We start from the raw sequence: 24,847 nt of genomic DNA, 5'->3' as shown, positions 1-24,847 counted from the left end.
CCTGGGCCTGTTTGGCTGAACACAAAGCTGATATTCTGGCTGGAATCGAAGAAAGACACACACGTAGCTCTTCGTCAACAGCTCTCAGTCTCTCCCTGTATTTGGATTTTATAGCATACAAAAATAGACAAATATACCCTCCATCCTTTTTATTAAACCACAATAGCAGTTTTTAGCGCAGGGAGCTGCGCTGAATGCCCAGCGCTGCTCTTGACGCTCATAGGCTCCCTGCGCTAAAAACCACTATTGCAGTTTAGTAAAAGGTGACCATATTGTAAAATATAGACAGCAGATATAAATTCAGAACTGTGCATAGTAAGTGAAGGGAAGTTTTCATCTCTGGGAATTTACCCAGTTAACTATTAAGTTATTTGGGCATATTCCTTTGAAAACTGTGGTAATACTGCCTCCACTTTGCTAAATTTAAAATAAAATCATTTTTCCTACCTTGTCTGGTGATTTCTGGTTGCACTTTCTTCTTCTGACTGTGCATCCAATCTTTCTTCCCTTCTATCAGCCTGTATGCTTTCTCTCCTCCACACCTCATTCCCTCCCCCAACTTTTTCTTCCTCTCTCCCTGACCTTTCTTTCTTTTTTTCTGTTTCTCTTCTTTCCTTCTGTTTCCCTGCCTGCCCCCTTTCTTTCTTTCTCCCTGCCGTTCCCCAAGCCACTGCCACTGCCGCTGCCATCGGGGAACAGGACCCACCAATGGATAACAGGCCCCAAAGCCGACGCCGACGCATGCTCTCCCTGACGTCAATTCTACAATCGGAAAGGAAGTTCCGCCCAGCCAGGCAGCGATTGGCTGGCCCGAACTTCCTCTCCGACTGCAGAATTGACGTCGGGGAGAAGAAGACTTATCGGCTCGATAGATTAGATCGCCAAGACAAAGTGAGTCCTGGGTGATCGACTCACTTTGCCTTGGCGAGCTACTGGCGCCCCTGCCTCGGGCCCCCTGTCAGCTCCGGGCCCGGCGGCCCTGCGGCACACCAGGCAACATCTCGCGGCACACTAGTGTGCCGCGGAACAGCGGTTGAAAAACACTGGTCTAACCAGTGTTCTTATTTATGTGAGCATGCTTTGACTATGAATGAATGTTCATTAATTAAAGTAAGGGGAATAGGTATTTATGAAGTTTAAAGAGTAGGAACTTTCTGGGTGAGTTCTGAGCTCCCCTGGGAGAACAGTATAGAAAATTGAATAAATACCCTGTATGCAGAGACTTTATACAGATTGGGAATATAAAGTCTCTGCATATGCAGATGATATACTGCTTTATTTGAGAAATCCAGAAACTACCATTCCATGCTTGCTTGAGTTGATAGAGAAATTTGGAAAATTTTCAGGATATAAGATAAATTGGAGCAAGTCAGAAATTCTTCCACTTAATGTGCATTGTACTAAAGGCTTATTTAATTTATTCTCATTTGTATGGAAGGAAGATGGTTTAAAGTATTTAGGTATTAGGATAAAAATACACTGGAAGACACAATGAAAGAGAATGAAAATTTTTTATTAAAAAAAGTAACAGAAATGTGTGGCAATGGAATCCTTTACATCTTTCTTGGTGGGAGAGAGTCCAAACTATTAACATGATGATATTGCCTGTGGTTTGTTATCTAATAAGCATGATACCAGTTTTTTTTCAAGGGTCCTTTTATAAAAAGTTACATGGTATTCTTACAAAATTTGTTTGGCTGGGTAAAATGCCTAGAATTGCTTTAGTATCTTTACAAAAACCGAATGCGGAGGGTGGGGTAAATTTTCCAAACTTTTATAGGTATCATCAAGCCTATATTTTACGCCAGGGTATGTATTGGGTCCTCCCAGAGCTCATGGAAAATACCCCATATTGGTTGTATTTGGAATGGCGACTCATGTTTCCTTTACATTTATCTCATGTTCTCAGTGTAAAGATGCCTAGAATATATAAAGAGAACAGAATATTGATGGATACATGGAAAACATTGCGTTATGTCAGTAATTTAACACCTAACCCAATACACAAATAAACAAATCAATCTATATGGCTAAACTCAAAGACTCAAATTGGCGGATTTAAAATCATATGGAAGCATTGGATTATTGCAGGTATACGGATTTTAGATGATGTTATTTCAAATGGTAAACTGCTTGATTTTTCACAGTTGCAACATAAATATATGGTCTTCACAAATCACAAAGCTTTAAATGGTTGCAGCTGAAGGAGGCTATTCATGAAGGGTTCCTTGAATGGAAAAATCTTAATAATCAGTATAGTCTGGAGTTTTTATGCTTTCAGGCGGATTTCTTGGGACACCAGGCCGCACAATGGTATAAATTGATATCTGGATTTATGAATAAAAAACCAAAGACTGGTCTTAGAGACATTTGGAGCATTGAGATTAAGCATCAAATTTCTGCGTCTCAATGGCCACGAATTTGGTCTTGGAGGATGAGATATACAGTCTGCATCTATGAGACAAACTTGGTTCTTTGTGTTACATAGAGCATTTTGGACCCCAATTCGATTACAAAAGTTGGATAGCTCTAAGTCTAATAGATGCTGGCATTGTAACCTGGAAGCAGGGACTCTGGATCATTTAATATTCTATTGTCCCTGTATCATGGCGTTTTGGAAATCAATTTAGTGTCAAATTAATTGTTTGTTAGAGAACCATGTAGCATTATCATACGATACAATTATATTCGGTACATCAATGAGAATAAAAAGTTGAATTTCATCAAGTAACAACAAACTTTTATTGATTATGACAGGAGTCGCCATACAACATATCACCAGGAATTGAAAAAAATTATAGCAGACTTAACTATACTTTTTTTTTTAAAATTTCTTTATTCAATTTTGCATATTACAACAAGTGTATCAGAAAAATTCATATAATCTTATAAATACACACTTGATTTTCTTCAGGAACACTTTAAGTACAATATATCATACTTATATTCATATTTTATAATAATTTAAATATTATGTATTACATAGTAACATAATAACATAGTAGATGACAGCAGATAAAGACCCAAATGGTCCATCCAGTCTGCCCAACCTGATTCAATTTAAATTTTTTTTCTTCTTAGCTATTTCTAGATAAGAATCCAAAGCTTTACCCGGTGCTGTGCTTGGGTTCCAACTGCCGAAATCTCTGTTAAGACTTACTCCAGCCCATCTACACCCTCCCAGCCATTGAAGCCCTCCCCAGCCCATCCTCCACCAAACGGCCATACACAGACCCAGACCGTGCAAGTCTGTCCAGTACTGGCCTAGTTCAATATAGCAATGTTACTTACCGTAACAGTTGTTATCCAGGGACAGCAGGCAGCTATTCTCACTAGTGGGTGATGTCATCCGACAGAGCCCCGATACGGACGTCTCACAAGCATACTTGCTTGCAGAAACTCAGAAGTTTCGAGATGCCTGTACCGCGCATGCGCCAGTGCCTTCCCGCCCGATGCTCCGGGCGTGTCTCCTCAGTTCAGGTAGCTAGCAGAGAAGCCAATCTAGGGGAGGTGGGTGGGACGTGAGAATAGCTGCCTGCTGTCCCTGGATAACAACTGTTACGGTAAGTAACATTGCTTTATCCCAGGACAAGCAGGCAGGTATTCTCACTAGTGGGTGACCTCCAAGCTAACCTCAATGGGATGGTGGGAGAGTTGGCAACTTAAGAGAATAAATTTTGTAACACTGTTTGGCCAAACTGTCCATCCCGTCTGGAGAAAGTATCCAGACAATAATGAGAGGTGAATGTATGAACCGAGGACCAAGTGGCAGCCTTACAAATCTCCTCAATCGGTGTCGATCTGAGGAAGGCAACAGAGGCCGCCATCGCTCTGACCTTATGGGCTGTGACCCTACAGGGAAGGGGTAATCCAGCCTGGGAATAGCAGAAAGAGATGCAAGCCGCCAACCAGTTGGAGATGGTACGCTTCGAAACAGGGCGTCCCAACTTGTTCGGATCAAAGGAGACGAAAAGTTGAGGAGCAGTTCTGTGTGGTTTGGTGCGATCCAGGTAGAAAGTCAAAGCACGTTTACAATCCAGAGTGTGAAGAGCTGATTCTCCAGGATGAGAATGAGGCTTTGGAAAAAACACAGGAAGAACTATGGATTGGTTGAGATGAAATTCAGAGACCACTTTAGGTAGGAATTTCGGATGAGTACAGAGGACCACCTTGTCATGATGGAATACTGTGAAAGGTGGATCGGCCACTAAGGCCTGAAGCTCACTGACCCTACGAGCAGAAGTGAGGGCAACCAGAAAAACTACTTTCCAAGTGAGAAACTTCAGCAGAGCCTTGTTGAGAGGCTCAAAAGGAGGTTTCATAAGCTGAGAAAGGACAACGTTGAGATCCCAAATCACTGGAGGAGGTTTGAGAGGAGGATTGACATGGAAAAGTCCTTTCATAAATCTGGAAACCACAGGATGAGCAGAGAGAGGTTTCCCTTGTAGAGGCTGATGGAAAGCCGCAATAGCACTCAGGTAGGCTCGTATAGATGTAGACTTGAGGCCAGTCTGAGATAGGTGTAGAAGATAGTCCAATACAGAAGACAGGGAGGCTCTCTGAGGCTCCTTACAATTAGAAACACACCAGGAAGAGAATCTAGTCCACTTCTGGGAGAAGCATTGTCTAGTAGCCGGCTTCCTAGAAGCCTCCAGTACCTCCCTCACCGCCTGGGAAAACTGGTGAGAGGTTACGTTGAGAGGAACCAAGCTGTCAGGTGGAGAGACTGCAGGTTGGGATGGAGTAGAGATCCTTGTTGCTGAGTAAGCAGTGAAGGAAACACTGGAAGAAGGAATGGCTCCCTGCTGCTGAGTTGAAGTAGAAAGGAGTACCAAGACTGTCTGGGCCACCGAGGAACTATCAGAATCATGGTGGCATGGTCGGATTTCAATTTGACTAGAGTCTTTTGAATGAGTAGAAATGGAGGAAACACATACAGAAAGCGATTCCCCCAATCCAACAGAAAAGCATCTGTCTCGAGGTGATGAGGAGTGTAGATCCTGGAGCAAAATTGAGGCAGTTTGAAGTTGTGGGGAGCCGCAAAGAGGACTATCTGAGGCGTCCCCCACTGAGAAAAGATCTGACGAAGGGGCCTGGAATGGAGGGTCCATTCGTGAGGTTGGAGAAGATGACTCAAGTTGTCCGCCAGGGCATTGTCCGCCCCCTGAATGTAGACAGCTTTGAGGAAGGTGTTGTGGCGAATCGCCCAATCCCAGACTCTGAGAGCTTCCTGGCAGAGGGAGGCCGAGCCCGTGCCCCCCTGCTTGTTGACATATTACATGGCGACCTGATTGTCTGTGCGAATGAGGACCACCATGTCGTGAAGCAGATGTTGAAACGCTTGAAGAGCATTGAAGATAGCTCTGAGCTCCAGAAAGTTGATATGATATAGCCGGTCCGCACTTGTCCAGAACCCCTGAGTGCGAAGAGCGTCCAGATGATCCCCATGGATTGAAGACAAAGTTTTATTTTATTTTTCTTTCCAGCTTATGATTTATCTTTAATCTTATCTATTGTTTTGCCTTTTGTCTTTGTTTTGTTCTATTTCTATCATTTAAATTTCTCCAGAATTCTACTGTTCAACGGCTCCCCCTTCTGCTTCTATTCCTTTCTCTCCTCTCTTCTACCTTCCAAAGTATTTACCGTAGATCAATGCTGTCTTATTAAAATGTTTATTTTATTTTTATTTTTCCTCTAACTCTACTTTTCACTTCTCTATTACCCTCCAGGTACTTTAGTTAGATTGTGAGCCTTCGGGACAGTAAGGGAATTTTTCAAGTACCTTTCTTATTTCTAATCTTAATGTATATTTTCTGTAAACCGCTTAGAACCTAACGGATGTAGCGGTATATAAGAAATAAATTACATTACATTACATTACATTACATAGGTCGAAGAATCTGTCGTGAGAACCTTCTGATGGGGAGGAGTGTGAAACAGCAAACCTCTGGATAGAATCGAAGAGGTCATCCACCAAAGTAGAGACTGCTGAAGAGCAGGAGTGACTAAGATGTGACGAGTCAAAGGATCTGACACCTGTGTCCATTGAGAAGCCAAGGTCCACAGAGGAATTCTGAGGTGAAGTCTGGCAAAAGGAGTCACATGAACTGTAGAGGCCATGTGGCCCAGAAGAACCATCATGTGTCTCGCTGAGATGGACTGGCAGAGATGAAGCAGAGCATCCAGGCGCTGAGGAGGAAGGAATGCTCTGAGCTGAATAGTATCGAGAACCGCCCTGATGAAGGGAAGAGACTGGGTCGGTTGCAGCTGAGATTTTGGGAAGTTGATCTCGAACCCCAAACTCTGCAGGAACCAGATAGTCTTTTGGGTCGCCAAGATGACCCCTGGAGCCGAGGCGGCTTTGATGAGCCAGTCGTCGAGGTAGGGAAACACCTGAAGACCATGGTTCCGGAATGCAGCGGCCACCACCACCAGACACTTTGTGAAGACTCTGGGAGACGAGGACAGGCCGAAGGGAAGCACTCGATACTGCAGATGTAGATGTCCCACCCGAAATCTGAGGAATTTGCGAGAGGCCGGATGAATGGGAATGTGAGTGTAGGCCTCCTTGAGATCCAGAGAGCACAACCAGTCGTTCTGCTCGAGGAGGGGGAAGAGAGACGCAAGGGTCAACATGCGAAATCTCTCCTTGACCAGGAACTTGTTGAGGATCCTGAGGTCCAGAATAGGTCGCAGGTCGCCTGTTTTCTTCAGAACAAGGAAGTACCGTGAGTAAAAACCCCGGTTGTGTTGGTCCACAGGGACCGGCTCGACGGCCCGGAGCCGGAGCAAAGCCTGCGCTTCCTGAAGAAGAAGGGCGGTCTGAGTCAAGTTTGAAGGATACTCTCTTGGAGGGTGGTCCGGGGGGACCCGATGAAACAGTAGAGAGTACCCTTCCTTGATGATGGTAAGGACCCAGAGGTCGGTGGTGATAGCTGCCCATCAATGATAAAAATGATGGAGGCGACCCCCCAATGGGAAAAACAGGGAAAGGCAGAACGAGATTGGTTATGCTCCCTAAGAGAGAGTCAAAAAGGCTGAGGAGCCTTGGGGACAGTAGAAGGCTGAGGTTTTTGTTGAGCCTTCTGTGGAGGTTGTCTCTTCGCTGGTTGTCTCGCAGCAGGGGCCTGCCGAGGTGCATAGTGCCACTGATAGATCAAAGGTGGTCGAGAAGGTCGAGACTGTTGAGGCTTAGGCTTGGGTCGAAGAATGGACTGAAAAGATTTCTCATGGTCAGACAGTTTCTTCGTCACGGTCTCGATGGATTCGTCAAACAATCTGCTCCCGCACAAGGAACGTTGGCAAGTCTGCCCTGGAGATTCAGGTCCATGTCAATGGTCCGAAGCCACGCCAAACGACGCATAGCCACAGAACAAGCGGCAGCCCATGCCGAGAGTTTGAAGGCATCATAGGAGGATTGCATCAATTGAAGGCGCAGCTGGGACAGTGAGGCGACCACTTCCTCGAATTCGAAGCGAGCCTGAGACTCGATGTAAGGCGTAAACTTCCGAAGCACAGGCAGGAAGAACTCCAAATAAGTTGCAAAATGAAAAGTATAATTGAGAACTCGGGAAGCCATCATCGAGTTCTGGTATATGCGCCTACCGAATTTATCCATAATCCGGCCTTCTCTGCCCGGAGGCACCGAGGCATACATCTGGGACGGATGGGACCTCTTAAGAGAGGATTCGACCAACAGGGACTGATGAGAGAGTTGAGAACCCTCGAATCCTTGTGATGCACCGTTCGGTACCTGCCATCCAACTTGCCAGGAACAGCAGGGATAGAGTACGGCGTTTCAAAACACCTCATGAAAGTTTGGTCAAGGAGTTTGTGAAGAGGAAGGCGAAGAGACTCGGCAGGAGGATGAGGCAAATGCATAGTGTCGAGATACTCCTTGGAGTATCGTGAACCGGAGTCCAAGGTGATGTCCAGGTCATCCGCCATCTGCCGGAGGAAAGATGAAAAGGACAATTGGTCTGCTAACACAGGCCGTCGGGACGAAGTTGAGGCCTCGGGATCCACAGAGGCTTGTGATCGACAGGGCGAGAACGAACCACAGGGATCTTCGAACTCCGGTCCCGGAGGAGGGGAGACATCCGAAGAGGAATACCCCACACGAGGCAGCTTCTTCTGAGGCGAGACTGTAGAGTGTCGAGAGGAATGCCTGGACAAACGCCCCTCCCGATGTCTGGAAGGGGATCTAGATCGGCGGTGCTTAGAATGGTCCCCAGAAGCCTCTAAGGGGTAAATGGGACTGGAGGCAGTAGAGCGAAGAGGCGGGAGATTCAACGCCTCTCGAGATGCATCCCAGGCCTGGTAAGGAGTGCGGAAGAACTCTTCCTGTTTGCGATGCCCAGGGCTTCGATTACTCGAAGGAGGATTCCAAATATCCTCGTCCGGAGGCATAATAGGCTCTAAAGGGGGCATGTCACTAAAAGAGGCCCGCCTCGAGGGACCAGCCACTGTGCACCGCTCCTCCTCGCCGAGCAGCGAGAGTGAACGGCGAGGCGGAGGAGGAGGATGGGGCGGCTCGCCCCCCCCCCGAGGAACTGGTTGGTCACCCTGAATCTTGGCTAGCAACTTGGGTCCCACAGTGGTCATAAGCTCGATGAACTGAGCCTCCATAATGGAACGTAACGAAGCCGACAAGGAGGGAGCCGCACCTAAAGTGGGACCTCCTGAACGGTCTTCGCGTTCTTTCGTGGTCGAGTGCTTTGGCTTGGAAGCCTTCGGCACTTTGAGAACCACTGCTGGAATGGGAGGCGGAGGTACCTGATCCGAGGAGACGGAGGAAAGCACCGGAGCAGGAGGCGGGGTCGAAGCCGGAACGAAGGAAGCCGGCTTGAGGAGACCCGGTGCAGCAGGAGTGGTGGGAGGCTTTGCAGACGCAGGCGAAGCGCTGGTCGAAGGCGAAGCCGAAGGCTCTTTAGCAGCTTCCATCTTGAACATCGACTCCCACAAAAAACATCGACGCTTAAACGCACGTGCTGTGAGAGTGGAACAAGGCTGGCACGATTTCGGAAAATGTTCTGGACCAAGACACTGCAGGCAGCGTTGATGCGGATCCGTCAACGAAATTGCGCGCTGGCACTTGCTACACTTTTTAAAACTGGTAATTGGCCAGGACATAGGCCAAAAAAGCTCCGCCGCAAGATCGAAGGAGCTGGGCCTGAGCCACGCAGCCGACCCGGTCGAATCACCGGAAGAATTTTTTTTTTAAAAAAAATAAGAAACCGAAGAAAGAAAACACACGATAAAGAGTAAAATAACTCAAAACCACGGTGATTAGAAGGCAAGAAACATGGGTTCAATTAGCGCAGAATTGAAGTAAACTTCTCAGCTCCGCGGAAAAAAAAGAACTGAGGAAACACGCACAGGCCATCGGGCGGGAAGGCACTGGCGCATGCGCGATACGGGCATCTCGAAACTTCTGAGTTTCTGCAAGCAAGTATGCTTGTGAGACGTCCGTATCGTGGCTCTGTCGGATGACATCACCCACTAGTGAGAATACCTGCCTGCTTGTCCTGGGATAATAGACTTTTATTGATTATGACAGGAGTCGTCATACATAACAGTAGACTCAATTATAGTTTCTGGTGGAGTTCGTTATGTCACATTTATAAAATGGAGGTGGAGTTCGTTATGTCACATTTATAAAATGGAAAAATCAATTGCAATACAAAAAGGGAATTATAATAAATTTAAAAAGATTTGGGGACCATTGACAACTTATTGCAATGAATAGACGCCATTTTCCATTGTATGTATATTTGCAAATGTGGGAGTGGGGGGAGGTCTAGGTTTTTACTAAAGGTTTAATTAATAAGAAAGAATATGTATATGAATGTGTTATTTTTATTTTTTTTTACATATTCTATCTATTAATTCTTTATTCATTTTAAATCATAAACAAATGTACAATAATATATCCATTAAATTTCAATGTAACACTTGAAAATCTTAATCATATCATCAAGAACAAAAGTATATATCCCCACCCCCTACCCTACTGAAATTAAAATTCATGAATCATTTTCAAACATACAATAAGTGTACAGAAATATAATCATTATAATTTCAATACAACACTTAAACATCTTTCCAAATCATCTAAAATAAAAATATTAATCCCCTACCTCCCGCCCTATCTAAAGAAATAAAAACAAACTCTCAATGGAAAATATACCACCCCCCACCCCCCAATGCATAAAATATAATCTCCAATAAAAAGTGATGTCTACTCATTACAATATTTTTCCATTGGCCCCCAGATCTTTATAAACTTATTGTAAGTCCCTTTCTGCGTAGCAAGAGCTCGTTCCATCTTATAAATATGGCATAATGAGTTCCACCAAAATGTATAGCTAAGATTAGAGTAGTTTTTCCAATTTTTGGTAATATGCTGAATGGCGACCCCTGTCATGATTAACAAAAGTTTATTATTACTCGACGAAATTTGACTTTTTTTCCTCATAGATATACCAAACAAAATAGTGTCATAGGATAACGCAACATGATTCTCTAGAAGACAGTTAACTTGAGTCCAAATTGAATTCCAAAATAACATAATATAGGGACAAAAAAAATTTAAATGATCCAATGTCCCTACTTCAAGATTACAATGCCAGCATCTATTAGATTTAGAGCAATCCAACTTTTGTAAACGAACTGAGGCCCAAAACGCTCTATGCAATAAAAAGAATCAAGTTTGCCTCATAGATGCTGACACTGTACATCTCATTCTCCAAGACCATTTCCTTACCATTTTTGAAGATCTCTCATTATATTTACCCTTTGCTTTTAATAAGGCCTGTAGGGTACATTACTCTCACTTATCAACTAATTTAGCTTCCAAATGTTTAATTTCCTTTTCCAAAATAAAAAATTGTTTTTTAAGCTGTTTTCTAATATATGCCGAATATGAAATAATATTCCCTTCTCATGGTAGCCTTAAATGCATCCCATAATGTTTCTATGGTAATTTCATCTGAGGTATTAATTTGAAAAAATTCAATCATTTCACTGCTGCTTCCATATGCAGCACTCCTCACACTTTACCTTTCACTGGTCGCTGCCACAGGCGAACTGATAGGCTCCTCTTCCTTATCATTCAAGTCTACTTGGTTGTTGGGTGTGAGCCCCTCTGGCACTCCTGAGATACCATGCTCAGCTGCCAGGCAATCATGTAGGTTGCCCTGCCTGGCTGAGGTTGGTGAGGTTCCTGGAAGGAAGGAGAAGAATTTCAGGAGTTACTCTCATGCTGTGGGAAAAGCTTTCAAGCTCAAAGGACTGAAAGAAATCTACCCACCGTGTAGGTGGGCGAAAGAACATCTTGTTCAGCAGCTCTTGAAATTGGGTGGACATCAGATACTCTTGAAGTGAAGCCATCAGCAGACATGCATTCATTGGCCTGGAACATGTTTTACACAGTACGGCCAGCATGTGTGCAGGAGATCACCCACTTTCACATACTAAACCTAGTCTTGAACTGCACACTGCAGACATCTCCCCAAACCTCAGGCCGAAGTCCCATCCCTGCGGCCAACTCTCTTCCCATGCCTTCACTGATAAGAACAACCAATTCACCATGAGGTGAAAGGAGAAATTAGGTTCTTACCTGCTAATTTTTTTTCTGTTAGCTTGTAGACAGATATAGTCCTTACGAATGGGTTATATACCTCACTGCTACCAGCAGGTGGAGACTGAGAACAAACTTGTATATCAGGATAGTTTTCCCTCTTGCAATCCAGTCTGCTGAATAGCCAAGCAGAACCTAGGAAAGACTTCAACTGCAAACAGTAAAACATACTTCGAATAGGAGTGAAAAAACAACAAACATCTGTAAATAACTGTTGGAACATGTGTAGAACTTAATCTTGGTATAGAAAATATCCCAACAGCATACCAGCTAAGCCAACAGAGCCATAGCCACTATTCTTAATTCTCCCTGGCCCTAGAAAAATTCTAGAATCCGTAGAAAAAAACAAAATCTGCACGCGAGCAAAACAAAACCCCGCAATCACTGCACAAAGACAGACAGGATGGGGGACTATACCAGTCTAAAGGCTAACAGAAAGAAAATTATGTAAGAACCTAATTTCTCCTTCTGTAGCGTCTGGTAGACTGGTATAGTCTTTATGAATGGGATGGACAAAAGCAGTACCCATTAAGGGTGGGACCCTCCGAAGGGCTGACACCAGAACACGTTCACCAAATACCGTATCCCGACGCAATTGAACATAGACATGGTAAGGTCTGACAAAGGACTGGAGAGAAGACCAAACTGCAGCCTTACAAATATCCACTGGAGGCACTAGAGAAGACTCAGCCCAAGAAGCTGACTAACCCCGAGTGGAATGAGCCTTGAGAAATTCTGGAACAGACTTTTTCTTCAGAAAATAAGCGGAAGCAATAGTCTCTTTAATCCAGCGCTATCCCCCTTACGAGGACCCGCGAGAAGGACAAAGATAATCTGATTTCCTGATCTCCTGGGTCCTCTGCACATAAGAGCAAAGGACCCCACTTACATCCAACATTTGCAACTGTCTGCTCAGAAGAGCCCTCCCAGCTACCTAACACTGGGAGAACCACTGCCTGAGGTACATGGAAAGGCTGCAAGACAAGCTGCTCCCTAGAAAACTCCACAAAGGGAGCTCTACAAAAGAAAGCCTGCAGCTCACACACGTCTAGCAGAAGTAATAGCCACCAAGAAGACCACTTTAAGAGTAAGGTCCTTCAAAGAACAGTCGCTCAACGGTTTAAAAGGTGGGCGCACTAGAACCGACAGAACCAGATTCAGATTCCAAGATAGAACAGGGAGGCTTGAGCAATTTGATCGCCCGCAAGAAGTGAATCACATCAGGAAAGGCAGTCAAACGCTGATCTTTCAACAACCCACGAGAGGCCGCAAGTTGAACCCGGAGAGAAGACCAAGCCAGTCCCCTATCCAGGCCATCCTGCAAGAACTCTAAGATGGTAGGCAAGGAAGCGCGAAAAGAGACCACTCCACACGCAGCACACCACTCCTCAAATAGATGCCAAACCCTCACATAAGCCCAAGAGGTGGAAAATCTCAGTGCCCCCAAGAGAGTTGAGATCACTATCTAAATACCCCTTCTTACCTAGGCGATCCCTTTCAAGAGCCAAGCTGTAGGACAGAAGGGACCAGTATCAAATATTGGAATGGGACCCTGAGTCAGAAGGTCGTCCAAGAGAGGCAGAGGAAGAGGATCCGCCACCAGATGCCTCACCAGATCCACATACAACGGCCACCTGGGACAATCCGGAGCCACCAGAACCACAAGATCTGGATGTCAAACTATGCGGAGAAGAACTCTGCCCACTAATGGCCACGGAGGGAACACATACAACAGCCCTTCCGTTGGCCAGCGGCCTAGGCCTATCCTCAGGCAAACGAGGCACTTTAGAATCAGTGAGTCTGAACCAACTTGTTCAGGTCCTCACCAACCAAGAAAGATCCTTTAAAGGGAAATTTTATCAACTTAGCTTTGGACGCCGAATCTGCCGACCAAGCGCGCAGCCACAAGGTACAGTGAGCTGCCACTGCAAAAGCCAACGACTTGGCAGAAGCTCGCAAGAGGTCATATATGGCATCTGAAAGATAAGAAGCACCTAATTCAATCTTTGCCACTTCGTGCTTTAGCAATTCCTAATCCTCAGATTTACTGTCAAGCACATGCTCAGCCCAGCGAAAACACGCCTGAGCCACCAGCCCACCACACTTTGCTGCCTGGACCGCCAAAGCTGTCACATCAAAACTCTGTTTAAGGAGGGACTTCATCTTATGCTCCTCAGGGTCCCTCAACAGGCACGGTATGCCTAGAGATTGCCGAGACCACCGCGTCCAACACAGGCGACTTCAAAGTGTCCCTATCCCCTTCAGGAATGGGATACAGGTGGGCCATGGAGCAAGCAAAACAAAAGGGAGCTTCTGGCACTTGCCCCTGTGCGAGCATAATGTCCCAAATATCCTGATGCATAGGAAAAGAGCGGGGAGCAGAGCATATTCTCTTAAGCAATGGGTCCACCGTATGTAGGGGCTCTGACACAGTGTCCTCAAAGTGCAAAATCGAGGAGACCTGAAGAATTAGCTCATGAAGCTCTTCCCACTGAAAAATGTGCACCACTGACACATCTTCGCCAGCAGGGGGGTGCTCAACCCCTTGTTAGCGGAATCCGACCCCCCAAGAGGATTGTGGAAATCTTCCCAAGGGTCCAGGTCCTTATCAATAACATCTTGCTCCTCTGGGCAATAATCCTCATCCCAAGAAACCCTCGAGCACTTGGACGAGAGAGGAGTAGAGGGGGGCAAAACTATCACTGTATGGGGCCGCACCGGAGAGGAGGTCGAGGGCAAAAACATCCCCCTCCATCCGAGATCCCCGGAGTGGACACAGAACCTCCAGCACATAAGGTTTACAGAGTGCCAACATAAATTCAGGGGGAAAATCCCCCGGCGGCCCCAAGGGACTCCCTGCCCCAGCAGGGGACCCTGCCCCACCTTGCACCTGTATTTCCAGAAAAGGGGGATGGTCACCTGAGGTGACAGAAATGAAAGAGGAGGTTCCCGCCAAAATTGGAGCTTCTGCGGCCTGTCGCATCTGGAAAGCCTGGGACTTCTTGATGCTGAGGCTGAGGAACCAACTGATGCGAAAAGGGAATCCTTTTAATCCTGACTGTTGGCGGCTTCCCCACGATCTAAAGCCAGCTTGCAAAGTACATGTGGCGGGGTGTCCTGGTCACCGGCCAATGTGACTCCCCCACCGCTCCAGCTTACACAATGCTTGCACAGGTCGGTTGCGAGTACCTCGCGTCTGGAGCACTTTTTCCCTTTAAAAGTGCTCATTGTGCTGAAAACTGCCCTAGCTGAAAGAAAAGTGCCGGTTAGATGAGAGAATACAGAAAAAAAAGGTGGTTTTAAAGGGAAATGAGCCCTTTAGATTGGCATACCTCAGAGTTTTGTTTTTTAACTTAATTAGAACAGACTCCACAGCTCTCAAAGCTGGAAGGCTGACCAACCAGGGGGTCAGGCCACCAGCTTAGGCACCTCTACAAAAATTTGGGGAGGTGGAGGAAGGTGGGGAGAAGGACCCAGCACGAGACCTGCCAGGTTTAACACCCCCGAGGGTGAAGCCAACATTTGGGATACAGGAAATGGTTGGCGGCAATGACACCTGGCAGTTGGTGACCTCTTCCACAGGTAAACATAGAAGATTCCCCCCCTCCCTTTTTCAATCTCTTCATCCTCTTCTTTTTCTTCCCAACAGGCCAACCCTACATCAACCCCTCAACTCGTCCTGAAGAATAGATTCCAGATTCTTCAGGAAGAAGCTGCCGACAAGGTACAGGAGCAGGCCCAGCACGAAGAACTCGAAGAACAGGAGCAGGCCCAACACGCAACCCCATCTGCTGACCGACTTCCCCCTCCACAACGGAAGAAGCGCAGAGTTATAGTCATTGGGGACTCCATGCTGAGGGGCACCGAGGGACCAATCTGCAGACCGGATGCTCACTCAAGAGAGGTTTGCTGTCTGCCTGGAGCCAAAATACTGGACGTCACCACCAGCCTGGGTAAACTATTTACACCTCATGACCATTTTCCTATGCTTCTTATCCATATAGGTACGAATGACACTACCAGGAACACCCCAGAGACCATCACCAGAGACTTTGGAGCCTTGGGTGAGAGGCTGAAGCAGACAAGTGCGCAGGTAGTCTTCTCATCAATCCTCCCAGTTAGAGGCAAGGGAAGAGCCAGAGATGAATGCATCCTGAGAACGAACGAATGGCTACAAGGATGGTGTCGAGATATGAACTTCGGATTCCTGGATCATAGAGAGGCGCTGCAGGGACTACAGGGACCAGACGGACTCCATTTGACCAGCAGAGGTAAGAACGTCTTCGGATACCGACTAGCCCGCCTGCTTCGCAGGGCTTTAAACTAGGTAAGTTGGGGAAGGGGACCTACTCATATACTGGTGTGGAAAGGAACTATCCTGATGGGACGAGTTGACACTCTGTTTCCGAGGTAAGGACCCAATTTGCAAACAGTTCTCTAGGAGCCACACAGACTCAGTCAGGAATAGCCTTACAGGGACTCGGCAAACACAAACACAAAGTGTGGAGGGCCATGTATGTTAATGCACACAGTTTAGGCAATAAAATTCTAGAACTGGAAACTGAAATAAGGGATGCCAACCTGGACGTGGTGGCAATATCCGAGACTTGGTTCACGGACGCACATGGGTGGGATATGGCTATACCGGGGTACAATCTACTTCGTCAGGACAGAGAGGGCAGGTTAGGTGGAGGGGTAGCACTATACATTAAAGAGGACATCAAAACCACCAGGATCACTGATGTCAAGTATACTGGGGAGTCCCTCTGGGTAAACCTGGCAAGAGGTGGCAAAAAATGCCTGTATCTTGGTATGGTATACAGACCTCCAAGACAACCGGAAGACATGGACGCAGAATTAATTGAAGACATAGAGAATATAACTCTACGGGGCGACACTGTACTGCTAGGGGACTTCAACATGCCTGATGCAGACTGGAACACATTTTCAGCAACAACCAGCAACAGCAGGAGGCTTTTGACCTCCATAAAAGGAGTACATCTCAGACAGATGGTAACGGAGCCCACTAGGGCCCAGGCGATCCTTGACCTGGTACTCACCAACGGGGAAAGCGTCTCAGAGGTCTCGGTAGGAGATACGCTAGCCTCCAGCGACCATAACATGGTGTGGTTCAACCTTGGGAAAGGATCCCCTAAATCAATTACAAAAACAAAGGTGCTCCAATTCCGGGGCACCGACTTCGCACGCATGGGAGATTTTGTTCATCAGACGCTGCAGGACCAAGCAGAGACCGGCAATGTGGAAACTATGTGGTCGTACCTGAAATCATCCATACACGAAGCAACTAATCGCTACATAAAATCAGTAGATAAACGACAAAAAAACAACAAACCCCAATGGTTCACTGAAGAGATCTTGCACCTCATTAAGGAGAAGAAAAAAGCATTTCTTTCCTACAAACGTACGCAGAGAAGAGAAACTAAAGTAGAATATAAGACCACATCTGCAGCGGTCAAAACAGCAGTTAGGGAGGCCAAACTTCGAGTGGAAGAAACTCTGGCAAAAAACATTAAAAAAGGGGACAAATCTTTCTTTAAGTATATCAGTGATAGGAAAAGGAACACAGACGGTATAGTACGCCTTAGACAACCGGACGGAAACTACGCGGTGGCGGATTCAGAAAAAGCAGAACTACTAAATGAATATTTCTGCTCAGTCTTCACCTGCGAAGCACCGGGACACGGACCACAGTTGATGATAAAACAAGACGTGGATGACCCGTTTCAGAATTTCGAGTTCACACCTGGGGACGTTTACAACGAACTGGCAAGGCTAAAGGTAAACAAGGCCATGGGACCGGACAATTTACACCCAAGAATGCTCAGAGAATTGAGAGACGTTCTGGCGGAACCGTTGGCAGTGCTCTTCAATCTCTCACTAAGTACGGGGAAAGTTCCGTTGGACTGGAAAACAGCCAACGTCGTTCCTCTATATAAAAAGGGTTGCAAGGCTGAGGCTGCAAACTATAGACCGGTAAGCCTCACCTCAATAGTGTGTAAACTCATGGAAACACTAATTAAGTATAAATTAGATACGATCCTGAACGAGGGAAATCTCCGGGATCCCAGCCAACATGGATTCACCAAGGGTAGGTCATGCCAGTCAAATCTAATCCGCTTCTTTGACTGGGTAACAAGAAGACTGGACTCAAGAGAGTCCTTGGACGTCGTGTACCTGGACTTCAGCAAAGCGTTTGACAGCGTCCCACACCGCAGGCTGCTGAACAAGATGAAATCAATGGGATTAGGAGAGACTCTAACTGCATGGGTTAAAGATTGGCTTAGTGGCAGACTTCAGAGGGTGGTGGTTAACGGTACCCTCTCTAAAATGTCGGAGGTGACTAGCGGAGTGCCACAGGGTTCAGTCCTGGGCCCACTCCTCTTCAACATATTCATTGGGGATCTGACTCAAGGGCTTCAAGGCAAGGTAACCTTATTCGCTGATGACGCCAAACTATGCAATATAGTAAACGGCTATAATCTACAGGATGCTATGGAGCAAGACCTGCATACTTTAGAAAGTTGGTCCTTGATATGGCAGCTGGGCTTCAACGCCAAGAAATGTAAGGTCATGCATCTCGGTAACGGAAATCCTTGCAGAACTTACACCCTGAATGGAGAAACTTTAACCAGGACTACGGCAGAACGAGACTTAGGAGTAATCATCAGTGCTGACATGAAAGCAGCCACTCAAGTGGAGAAGGCTTCATCTAAAGCACGGCAGATGATAGGTTGTATCAAGAGAAGCTTCGTCAACAGGAAACCTGAAGTCATGATGCCATTGTACAGAGCCATGGTGAGACCTCATCTGGAGCACTGTGTGCAATTCTGGAGGCCACATTACCGTAAGGATGTGCTCAGAATTGAATCGGTTCAGCGGATGGCCACCAGGATGGTCTCGGGGCTAAAGGGTCTCCCGTACGAAGAAAGACTGAGCAAATTGCAGCTCTACACTCTCGAAGAGCGTAGGGAGAGGGGAGACATGATTGAGACATTTAAGTACATCACGGGACGGGTCGAGGTGGAAGATGATATCTTTCTTCTCAGGGGACCCTCGACCACAAGAGGACATCCGCTCAAACTCAGGGGAGGGAAGTTTCGTGGAGACGCCAGGAAGTACTTCTTCACGGAGAGAGTGATCGAGCATTGGAACAAGCTTCCAGTGCAGGTGGTCGAGGCACGCAGCATCCCAGACTTCAAGAACAAATGGGATACCTATGTGGGATCCCTACGAGGTCATGCCAAGGGATAGGGTCACTAGGACTTGAATGAGCGGGTCAGTAGAGTGACAGTATAATTACAATTATACTTTAGGGGGTCAGAAGACTTAAGAGGGTGGGTAAATAGTGTGGGCAGACTTGATGGGCTATAGCCCTTATCTGCCGTCATCTTTCTATGTTTCTATGATCTCCAAACAGGACCCGTCCAAGCTCCGTCTGGTGAAAAAGGGGAACCCAAGAGTCCAAAACAAAATTCCAACAGTACTAAGAGGGGAGCCGAATTAGTCTTACCACCTGCTATGGAGACTGAGATAGACTCGATTGCAAGAGGGGAAGCTATTCTGATATACAAGTTTGTTCTCAGTCTCCACCTGCTGATAGCAGTGAGGTATATAACCCATTCGTAAGGACTATACCAGTTCTATCAGGCGCTACAGAAATTAGGCTTACCTATTAATTTCCTTTTCTTGAGCTCTAATAGACCAGTCCAGACCATTGTGTTATGTTCTCCAACCAGCAGGGACAGGGAATCCCGCAAGTTCCGATGACAACAGTAGGTGCAGCCTGGAACCAGTCTGTAGGCAATGACAAGCCACAGAAACTATTCCGACCACCACCAAACTCAACTGAAAATGAAAAATTCAAGGACAGACCGGACCCATGTCCCTCGAAACACCAGTATTTTGACTGCCTGCCGCAGACGCCTAAGACAACCACATAGCAAATGCTTCCAAAATCATAACTCACAAGGCCCTTTATTTAGGGTTGCTGCACATCTGACTAATTTACTTGTTCCCTACAACCCACCTGCTCTCTCTGCTCCTCAACTGCCCATCAACTATCCCTTCCATCAGTTTATAAAACTAAATTTGTGACTACCTGTCATTCAGCTTTTTTTTCTACTGTTCCCACACTCTTGAATTCTCTCCCACTGGAGACGAACTCTGAGCTCTATCTGAAGTTCTGCGCACTTCTGATGATTCGTTCCAAAAGGCGTTCCTGGGGAAATCACAGTTACTTACCGTAACAGGTGTTATCCAGGATCAGCAGGCAGATATTCTCACAGGTGGGTGACATCATCCAAGGAGACCTGATGCAGACCTCACAAGCTGACTTGCTTGTACAACTTTAGAAAGTTCGCGACTGCCGCACCGCGCATGCACAAATGGCTTCCCGCTCAACCTAAGGCGCATCTCCTTAGTTCAGATAGCTAGCTAAGAAGCCAACCAGGGTAGGTGGGTGGGTTGTGAGAATATCTACCTGCTGTCCCTGGATAACACCTGTTACAGTAAGTAACTGTGAAGGTATGAATTAGAGGTCTGCACGGGAACGGGGATCGCAGGAATCCCGCAGGTTCCCCCCCCGACCCACGGGACTCCCATGGGGATGCCCCCCTGGCCCACGGGACTTCCACGGGGACGCCCCCCTGGCCCACGGGACTCCCAAGGGGATGAAAACAGGCCTACCTAAATTCTGGCAATGCAGGCATGCAGCTTAAAAGTCCGGTGTCGCGGCAGAAACAGCCATGCTGAGCAGTGAGCTCAGCACGTACACAGCTGAAAGCCTTGCTTGCTGATTGGTCCGGCGGCACAGCAGGGCGGGGCCGCTGGACCAATCAGCAAGCAAGGCTTTCAGCTGTGTACATGCTGAGCTCACTGCTCAGGATGACTTTTCCTGCCGTGACGCCAAACTTGTATTTTGCGATACAACTGTAAGAAAGCAGAGGGGATAACTAGGAGACCTTTCACCAGCGCTGTATACGAACCAGAGGAAAGGTCTTGATGTCTGGAGGTTTGCTGGCAGTTGGCTCCTGAATCACAGAGAAAGATCGAGGGAATGTGCAACAAATGAGTTATGAGGTAGAGGCCTATGATCAATGGTGAAGTTACAGTGTTAGGACATTCAGTGAAGTGTTTTTCCACATGTCAAAGGGGTTTGGGCAATAACAAAGAAAAGATTATCAGACTGGGTTTAGGGAGCCCAATGAAAAGGTAAGAAAGAGAAGTGTTTGCAAGTGAACTTGAATTTAAGCTGCATGCCTGCGTCGCCAGAATTTAGGTAGGCCTGTTTTCATCCCTGTGGGAGTCCCGTGCTCTATGGCTGCAGGTCTCCTTACTCTGGGGCACCAGACCTCCCTCATACAAAGGCCGGTAAAATATGTTAGCTTTGGGAAATGTATATGGCAGATGTCTTTGTTTTGTGTTCAAAAGAAAAGGAAATGCATTTCTGGTTTTATTTCTACAGTGTTGAAGTACTTGCTGACCCTTGCTGTGACTGGTGGGGATCCCCAAGCACAGCCAGCAGAGGACCTCCTCTAGAGATGGCCAGAACTCCCCTCCACCAAGCGCAGCAGTCGCTGGCAGCATCCATGAGCCACTGAGGTGCCAGCATCTGTGACTCAGGGACGCTACTGCTGCCTGCCAAGCTTGGCAAAAGGGACCCCCGGCCAACTGCAAAGGAAGTCCTCAGCTGACAGCTTGTGGGTTCTCATCAGCTGAGTATTCATATTTTATATTTACATTAGAGGTTCTGGTAGAAACCCATTTACAAAGTATGTATTCTTCCCAATTAATATTTCCAAATTAATAAAGTCTCTTTGGAATACTTCAAAACTTGAACTCGAAGAATTCATATTCCAGAACTCCCTAACCTCCACATACAATTTGCTCCTAGGAGACATCAATCTCCACCTCGAGGACCACACATCCAAACAAGTAGACGATATACTCTCATACCTCGACGCCCTATCCTACCAGATCCTCAATCCTGAACCCACGCACGAAAAAGGCCACCAACTTGATATAGCAGCATTCACGTCTCATAACATCCACACCCCAAAAATTCATATCACCAATGGTACCTGGCATCCCTCTCTTTGGTCAGACCACCACAAATACACTTTCACCATCAACTGGCCTCAAAATAACACAAAACCCAAACCACAAAAAACAACCTTCAAATCTAGACAGAAAATAGAGCCTGCCACATTCTGGGATAAAGTGGACCCTATAATCGCTCCCATCGACCCAACTGACTTCGTAAATCACTGGCGCATCCTAAGTGAAACAACCTTGAACGAGCTAGCCCCTGAAAAAACCAAACATAGAACCTGCAGATCCTCAGACAAGTGGTTCGACTCCGAACTCCTCCTACAAAAAAGGCTTTGCAGACAACTTGAAAGATCTTGGAGAAAAAAGAAAAATGATCAAACCAAATCCGCTTGGAGAACCCAAATCAAGCTATACAACATCAAACTTAAAGAAAAACGCAAAACATACTATTCTAAACTAATTGGCACAAACACCTCTGATACAAAAACACTCTTCAACTTAGTAAAAAAACTTACGGACACAAACCCATTCCTTGCCACCCAAGGCAATAAACCACCAACAGCTTCTCAACTAGCAGACCACTTCAAACACAAGATCACTACAATCAGAAATACCTTCAACAACTCAACCACCAAACTCTATGAGATAACAACCCCCACAACGGAAGAAGCCATATCTGCAGACAGAACATGGACCACATTCCCAACCCTACAATGGTCTGATTTGAACCGACTATACAAAAAATACAGCCACACCTCATGCGACATGAACTACTGCCCATCGTATCTGCTTACAAATGCCTCCCTTAAATTCAAAACCAACCTCATGCAATGGATTCAAAGCACTCTCACAGAAGGTCAATTCCCACAAGATCTTGGAGAGATCATAATCACACCCCTACTGAAAGATCAAAAAGGTCCTATAGACGCTCCTACCAACTACAGACCTATCGCTTCGATCCCATTATATGTCAAACTGATTGAAGGACTAGTGACTCAATACCTCACCAACTACCTATTTGACCATAATATACTTCACTCCTCTCAATCAGGATTCAGATCTCACCACAGCACGGAAACACTACTAGCAACACTACTAGACATAGCCCGACAACACCTCAGTAAAGGACACAGGATTCTAATTATCCAACTAGATCTTTCCGCCGCCTTCGATCTAGTCGATCACACCATATTACTCCAGATACTTGATGCAATCGGGATCTCAGGGGTGGTTTACAATTGGTTCCAAGGATTCCTTAAAACAAGAACGTACAGAGTTAAGACAAACAACACGAAATCTAACCCATGGTCAAATCCATGCGGAGTCCCGCAGGGGTCACCACTGTCGCCCATTCTATTCAATCTCTTCATCTCCTCCCTCGGCACCACTTTAGACGACCTAGGTGTAACATCATTCAGCTACGCAGATGACATAACTATACTCCTCCCCTTTGAAACCAAAGACCACACCTCAACAGGACACCTGGAAATAATTCTGGATGAAGTAGAAAAATGGATGACAAACCACAAACTGAAACTAAACTCGGACAAAACCAAATTCCTAATGCTTGAAACGGACAAAAACCCATCCATAACAGACCTAGAAATTAAAGCAACCAAATACCCAATCCAGACCTCACTCAGAATCTTGGGAGTGCTAATAGACAGATGCTGCACTATGCAGACCCAAATCAACAAAACTACCCAAAAAGCATTCTTCACAATGCGCAACTTAAGAAAAATAAGGAAATTCTTTGACAAAGAACACTACAGGATAATTGTACAATCCCTGGTACTAGGTCTCGTGGACTATTGCAATATCCTTTATCTACCATGCCCCACAAACATGATCAAAAAACTTCAAACTGTTCAGAACACAGCCCTTAGACTAATCTACTCACTCGGAAAATTTGACCACATCACCAATGCCTACCTAGACTCACACTGGCTACCGATTCGAGCCAGAATTCAATTCAAACTATACTGTCTACTCTTCAAAGTAATTAACGGTACTGCACCCACCTACCTAGATGACCGCCTAAACCGTAACCTTCCAACCAGAACAAGAAGAACACTGACATCATTCGCATACCCACCACTCAAGGGTACTCACCGCAAAAAGCTTTACGATAACCTCCTGGCAACACATGCTGCAAAACTCGAACCCGCCATCACCAGATTGTTAACCACAACATCAGACCTCAAGACATTCCGTAAAGAAATCAAAACACTGCTGTTCAAAAAGCATATACAATCTACCTAACCTCCCTCACCCCATCCCCCAAGAAACCAATACACTGCCGTCCAAAACATCTTCCGATGTTACTAAGTCTTTACTATCATTCTGTTATTAAGTCTCTATCCTCAAACTGTATTCTCTATTGTCATGTACCATCCTGGAAATGTCCAGTTCTCTTCTTATGTAATCCGCTTTGAACCGCAAGGTACAAGCGGAATAAAAATCACTAATGTAATGTAATGTAATGTAATGTAATTTGTAAATGGGTCTCTACCAGAGCCTTTAATTCAGTAGCATAATTAAATAAAATAACTATTTCTGAAGTTTATAGGGAAGGTGGGGACGGAGGGGATTCCTCGCGGGGACGGGTGGGGACGGAGAGGATTCCTCGTGGGGACAGGTGGGGACGGAGGGGATCCCTCGCGGGGACGGGTGGGATTCCTCGCAGGGACGGGTGGGATTTTGGCGGGGACGGGTGGGATTTCTGTCCCCGCGCAACTCTCTAGTATGAACCGAGGAGCAAGTGGGAGCTTTGCAGATTTCCTCAATAGGAGTAGATCTAAGGAAAGCTACTGATGCTGTCATGGCTCTGACTTTATGGGCTGTGACTCGACTCTGTAGATGCAGCCCAGCCTGAGCACAGCAGAGAGTATGAAGAGCTGTTTCTCCAGGATGAGAATGAGGCTTTGGAAAAAACACTGGAAGTACAATGGATTGATTGAGATGAAATTCTGACACCACTTTTCTTGAAAACAAACTCGTCCCAATTCTCTGAAGCAACCCACTCTACTCTTCAATTCCTCTGGAAATGACCAGATAACTCCTTTTGTAATCCGCCTTGAACCGCAAGGTAATGGCGGAATAGAAATCACTAATGTAATGTAATGTAATTTAGGA

The 24,847-nt window shown here is 46.1% G+C and overlaps 1 protein-coding gene across 2 annotated transcripts in view; it reads right to left on the bottom strand.

Annotated features, from left to right (window-relative positions):
- Window positions 1-24,847, bottom strand: part of PPP6R1 (protein phosphatase 6 regulatory subunit 1) — a 178,414-nt gene that overhangs the window by 12,760 nt on the left and 140,807 nt on the right. For both annotated transcript variants that reach the window (XM_033960861.1, XM_033960863.1), the window contains exon 21: window positions 11,062-11,224. In XM_033960861.1, the coding sequence (XP_033816752.1) occupies window positions 11,062-11,224 (163 nt within the window). The remainder of the gene's footprint in view (window positions 1-11,061; window positions 11,225-24,847) is intronic.

The sequence above is a fragment of the Geotrypetes seraphini genome, chromosome 10, assembly GCF_902459505.1.
Source record: "Geotrypetes seraphini chromosome 10, aGeoSer1.1, whole genome shotgun sequence".
NCBI classification, from domain to species: domain Eukaryota; kingdom Metazoa; phylum Chordata; class Amphibia; order Gymnophiona; family Dermophiidae; genus Geotrypetes; species Geotrypetes seraphini.
Note: the sequence above shows the minus strand (reverse complement) of the source record. Positions and strands in the feature narration are given on the sequence as shown.